This window comes from Haplochromis burtoni, unplaced genomic scaffold, assembly GCF_018398535.1.
Source record: "Haplochromis burtoni strain Fernald_Lab_line unplaced genomic scaffold, NCSU_Asbu1 Contig_976, whole genome shotgun sequence".
NCBI lineage: Eukaryota > Metazoa > Chordata > Actinopteri > Cichliformes > Cichlidae > Haplochromis > Haplochromis burtoni.
In genome coordinates this window covers 36,198-42,394 of record NW_024583337.1, presented here as the reverse complement: position 1 = coordinate 42,394, position 6,197 = coordinate 36,198, and the positions used below count along the sequence as shown (strand labels likewise).

Sequence of the window (6,197 nt, the reverse complement as noted above, 5' to 3'; positions counted from 1 at the left end):
TTTTTTATTCAGCTTATAAGTGTAGTAAAAGGTGACCTGTGAAGGAAGGGGTCAGAAATAGTGTGAGAATAAATACTGATATGCCACAATACATGTCACTTGAAATAGTCAGGTGCTGAAAGCTGATAACAAACATTTATATTATATATAATGAGAGTAAGAGTATTATGAGGTATATAATACAGGACACCAGTACTGAAACTGGTACAGGGGTTATTGGTCAGTCACAGGTTGTTGCTAATTACTGTAATAAACTTTACAACAGGAAAAAAGTCAAATGAGTCATTGTGATCTAGCTCACCATATCTCAGACATGACGCAGTACTGCAGTTTATGGTTTATTTATAGTCCTTTGGTTGTTGTTTCGCAAATGCTTTCATGCACGCTCATGCATATCTCCTTTTGTAATGAATACGATGGTTGGGGGCTGCAGGAAGACCTACAAGCACTGTGGTATCAGCAAGTGGGGACAAGCAAATAAGGATGTGAGGAAGTTTAAATTCCACTGGTTTATTTTTACAGCACGCGACCGTGGGAACCTGAGCGCTGTTTTGTTCAGTTTGAGAAGGATGGCGTGATTCAGACGCAGGAGAAAAGCCAGAGACAACACAACGGACTCTCCTACAGCCACAGCTGGGCCAGTCAACAGAAGGTTAAACTGAAATATTTACTGATGAGCCTTTCACTGACATTTTATCAGAATGATCTCTGAGCTTCTTTCTTCATACTCATACTTTGTTGCTGCAATGTCACTGACAAGCGTGATAAGCCCCTTATTTTTAGCCACTTGATATTCATTGCAGTTTATCCAGATAGCCAGTGTTGTGTCAGCGTGCAGTATGCTGGGAATTTTCCGAATTGAAGTTTGTTGCACTTCTCCTCTCAGGCTGAGGTTAACGGGAAGCATAGGAAGGCGAGCAGTCAGCCGTCTAGCTGCAGCCAGAACACTGAGAGCAGCAGCACTACGCCGGAACCCACACATGAGTCCTCGGACAATGAAGGTGAGGTGTATGTGACCCCCTCCCCAAAATAAAATAGCTAAATAAATCTAACCTTCTGGTGTCTTATCATTGGTCTCTTGTCTGTTATGTACCTAGGCTACTCTAATCAGTGTGCCCGGTGCAGTAAAGAGATAAAGGACATTGCCATGTTAGAAGCTTCCATCACATCTATAAAGAAGACACAGCAGGATATCCAGAGGTGAGAGTAAACCAACTACTATTTGGACTGATTGGGACCTGATGAATGTAAAAACAAAGAATGACCAGATTTATTTATTTTTTTTTTTCAATTTTTTACCTGATTTTTCTTTCTGAGAGAAATGAGATCCACATATGAGGACATTCATTTAAAATTTTGATAGAACAGTGGCAGTATAATGTCCTCGTAAGTGGATATCAGGCCCTTGTAGAGCAAAATTTTGTATTTTGGTCTAAACAACCGAAATTGTGATGTCCACATATGTGGACTCCAGGTCCTAGGAGGTTAAGTTGTCGCAGATAAATATAACAAAATAAAACCGGTACCAAAAAAAAGAAGATTTATTCATAACACACGGGAAAAGACCCAGGGAAACAAACCATAAATTTCACAGAGAGAGCCTCAAATCCCGTGGCCTGGAGGTTGGGGACCACTGGCATATAGGACAATGGGGAGAGAGCAGGGCAGTGACTTAAAGCAAAGAGCCTGGGATAGACTGGAACCTGGGCCCCTGCATTAGCCTCTTTGCATAAGGGACACCATATGCCAAGCCCATGTTAATTATATCTGGTCCCCATCTGCGAGGTTGTATAATTAAGAGAAAACAGCCCTGTAAAAAGATGTAAGCAGATTGGTTTTGAAGTCATTTGATAATAATAATGGATTGGATTTATATAGCGCTTTTCAAGGCACCCAAAGCGCTTTACAAGGCAGACTGACAGAAGCGAGGCTGCCATATCGCGCCATCGGCCCCTCTGGCCAACACCAGTAGGCGGTAGGGTAAAGTGTCTTGCCCAAGGACACAACGACCAGGACAGAGAGCCCGGGGATTGAACCAGCGACCTTCCGGCTACAGATGTGCTTCCCAACCCCCTGAGCCACAGTCGCCCCATGAGCCACAGTCGCCCCATAGTAGTAAATGAGTAGTAAATGTACAGCACAGTGTAATTGACTTTGCCTTTACACGTAACACAGCTTAGTCACAACATGTCATTAGACTGTCTCAGATAGTAACAGGTTTAAACTGTAGCAACCAACATATACACATCCACGGGAAAAAGAGAGGAAATGAGAGGGAGCACTATGTTTGTGAATCAAGTAAATCACCCTCTACCTGGTATCATCTCAAAAAAATATGTGAGCAAAATTCCACCTGGTCAAAAAGCCCAGGAGGCCAACAGCTGCCATCCACCACCAATCCTCCCGAGAGTAAACCAGCTACAACACATGTTACAAAGAATGGGAAAGAGACCCGGACACACATGTCTCATATCAACTACAGCCTGAGAGCCAGTGCTCTCTGAAACAATGTGATGCAAGACTTAAGGCAACAGAGCTCATAGCAGTGATTAAGAATCGGTGAGCTGCCTTAAATAAACACAAAAGCGATGTATAAGATAAAAAAAAATGTTAACAAAAACCGCTGAATGCTACAGGAGACCATCCAAGGAGCTCAGGAAGTGATGAAACAATTTATGTTCGGATGAAGCTGTAACTCATCAGAAGCACACGTGCATCCGAAGCCGCTGCAGAACTGTTTGCATAGTTAATTGAAAGGTTCGCGTAAATGCACACGATACAACGCAGCTGACTGGCAGTGATGTGTGGGGAGCAAGCTGCTGTTCTGGAAAACATTAATGTGTTGCTTGGCAACAGTCTAGTCCCAGTCCAGCTGTGTAACTATTTGTGTTAATGGAGTCTAATATTTGCTTTAATAAACTATTCTTAATGTTTCACTTCTTAGTGTTATCTAATGAATCCCACGTACAGAACTGATGTGTTCCAACTACTCCAATCAAACATTATCAGCTTATGATGATAATATTATGTTTTCTGTTTTTTTATATTGATTTTTACAGTAAAATGCAAACATACACAAGAAATTCTTAAAATAAGAAAGAACACAGTGGTAGGAGTTATGTTTTACTGGTGGTGTTTATTTCTAATGCGACGACGACTTTAAACATTACAGCTTAAGTGAAATTAATTTTAACTTACTAAACTTCCTCTAGTAGTTGCAATTCCTGCAGTATAAAAGAGACTGCAGCATATTAGAACCGGGGATTAAGAACAGTTCCACATGTTCCCCATCACTAAATGAGTACATGCAAATTACCATGGTGATTTAGCCAGGAAAAGAGAGCCACTTTTATGGCACAGAAACTGAGATTTTATGCTTGCTAACCATTAGTTTTGTTTCGTGATACACCTCTCTGGAGCACTCGTGTAGATGTTTATGTACTGACAGATGTAGTGATGATTCAGGCACAACAAATAGCTGTAAGCATAGTTGGCTGTGATATAGTTTAATTGGAATTGAATGCTGGAAAAGTGCATTTATGCTTGTTTTTAGTAGGTGTTTGCATTTTCATTCATTGTTATCATATTTAGTTTTTGGCTTGTGACCCTTAAAACATATGCAGGATGTGACTAGAGCGACTTGGGTGTTCCTAAAGTATTCAGAAACTAAACACAGTTAAGCAAATGTTTAAGAAAAAAAATCATTAAATGAATATGTATTATTTCCGACTTCAGTCACCCTGGGACATCTTGAGGAATGTAGGCTGGGATTCGTGTTGTTTTTATGAATTCCTGTTGAAATTCGTTCAAACAGTTGTTGATCCTGATCCTTGTCTTCCTGCAGGAACCTGGTGGCTCTGAGTCGTCAGATGGCTCGTCAAAGGACAACAGACGACAGCGTGTCGCTGACAGGCCGTCAGTGTCTCATCCTCTGCGTTCTGCTCCTCTCCCAGCTCCTGCTCAACTACGTCTTCACTTGAGCCAGCTCCTCGAGGAAGGAGTTTCCCCACTGGCACTGATCTGGCATCGGAGTCCTCTAAAAAGCACAAACTCTAATTAACAGAGGAGGGCAGGGACCTCAGATCAGTGCTGGGAGGGCAACTTTGTCCCTTTCTTTTCACTTCAAGGAGCCTGGACCTTACAGCAATAAACACAGCCACCGCCTGTCAGTCATCAGCAGAGAGAAACGGCACCCCCTAGTGTAGCCAGACTGAAAGAGCACCGGCACCCAAGCACTTTGGACAGGAGAGGAGGACTGAAGGACGAGCACGGTTCAGAAGATTTCAAATAAAGGAAGAAATGTATGACTGAGAATAGTCTGAGAATGATTTAGTAAGAACAAATGACAGAGAGGATGTTTCACCATTCCTTAGTGTCTTTTATATTCCCCTGCAATACTGTTTATCTGTGAGTGTGCCTGTACACGTGTTGTCTGTACCTACAATAGGCCCTTTGGGCACAGGCAGATCACCACTTGGACTTCTTCTTCCCTAACACTCCAGATTTTTGGGCCTTAATGCTGAAGCCAAAATAAGAAAAAAACAAAAACCGAAACAAAACAAAAAAACCAACCAGAAGAAATACAAATGAAGAAGGAAACTCTTCTCACAGTGCAATTGTGTGTTTTGTATCGGTGTACACTAAAATGCACTCCGTCTCGTCTTTTATTGATCATGCATTTACCAAAACAGTATTTATAATCCGAAAGGACAACGAGTACTTGTTTACAGGCAGCACTGCTTCTGTTTGTAGGAAGGAGAATTGGAACGAGGCAGGGCCGAGAGCCAAACTGAGTGTCTTTATATTTGTGTGCCTGTAGTGCAGTAACTGAAGGGATGATAGGACAACACCTATTGGTCTAGACCATGACACTAGTTTGTACAATCAGTTACATGAAGAAGCATGACGAGGATGAAACAGGGAGTAAAGACAGAGAGAGAGGAAAACATAACTAATACTTTGGCCTAATAGAAGGGGTTTGTGTGTGCATCTCGGACTTCAACATGTTCAAGTGACTGTTTTAGATGTAAACACTTAGTAATGAGTTGTTCTTTTTTTTAATCTTTTAATCAGTTTGTATATATTTGTCAGGCCGTCTATTTCAAAAAGAGATTTCAGAATGTATTTATTGTGTGATTAACTTTGATTTTCCTAATCTAAATCAGCTTGGACGACAGAGACCAGGGGTGACAATCGATCTCCCGGGGCTTGTGTAGGTTTGTCATTTTGTATATGTATTTGTGTGAGTGCATGTATGTGTGTGTGTCCGTGTGATGGAGCACACAAGAGCGAGGACGCCTGTATGGCCACGCTAAACCAAGCCATGTCTGATGTTGATTTTTTACTGGTATATTAGTCCTTGAATTTGAGCCTCATCACCAGTACCAATCGGCACAGCAGGAGATGACGGACAAGCAGAAGAAGGAAGTCGACTCTTTGAATGCTGTTATTTAAACCTTAATTTGTTTTTCTTTTCATTACTATCCTCTTTTCTACACTGCTGCCATGTTGTGGGATTCTACATGCCAGATTTTTTTTGTCATATGGAACAATGTGATGAAAACATGATGATTGCCTGTTTTCATTCATATATGTTGACTACTGTAGCACTACAGTAAAATGTTTTAACCCTGCCTCTGCTTCTACCTCTCGTTAATATTTAAAATCATATCCAGTGATATTCACAGTGTTGCAAAATAGTTTTCTTTGCAATTCTCCCACTAGAGGGCGATGTTGATATAGGTAAATAAATTTCAACTGGGACAGTATCACATTTGCAAAGCAACTCCCTTTTATGTAACTAGGCCGAGCTGTCAGCCTGATAAATCTTTTACATGCTAATCTTTTAAATGACTGTGGAGGGGGGGTCCTTCAAATATATAAAGCCTTTTATTCGGTCAGGAAAAGGCAAATTGTGACGCACGTTGTGAGCGCAGCTCCTTTAATTTGTTACTGTAAAGCATATTTAAAATGATGCATCTCACCACAAATCAAAACCAAGGTCTCAGTTTCACCTTTAAGAGATTTCTTTGCTTCATTGTGTTTGGGAGGGGTACCAAAAACTTTGGGTCGCATCTGTGATAGTAACTATGTTCAGCCCTGAGCTCAGGCCTGAGAGTACAACTTGACGAAGTAGAAGTCTTCAGCTAGAAACCACATGGATTTATATCTCTGCCACAGTGAAGTCAGTTACCCTC

At 41.3% G+C, this 6,197-nt stretch overlaps 1 protein-coding gene across 2 annotated transcripts in view; it reads left to right on the top strand.

The window, feature by feature from the left end:
* The window catches only part of osbpl5 (oxysterol binding protein-like 5), a 46,658-nt gene extending 41,025 nt beyond the window's left edge, over positions 1-5,633 (top strand). For both annotated transcript variants that reach the window (XM_042216235.1, XM_005951326.3), the window contains 4 exons: positions 523-652; positions 887-1,001; positions 1,098-1,200; positions 3,845-5,633. In XM_042216235.1, the coding sequence (XP_042072169.1) occupies positions 523-652; positions 887-1,001; positions 1,098-1,200; positions 3,845-3,980 (484 nt within the window). In that variant the 3' untranslated portion in view covers positions 3,981-5,633. The remainder of the gene's footprint in view (positions 1-522; positions 653-886; positions 1,002-1,097; positions 1,201-3,844) is intronic.
* Positions 5,634-6,197: the final 564 nt, after the last annotated feature.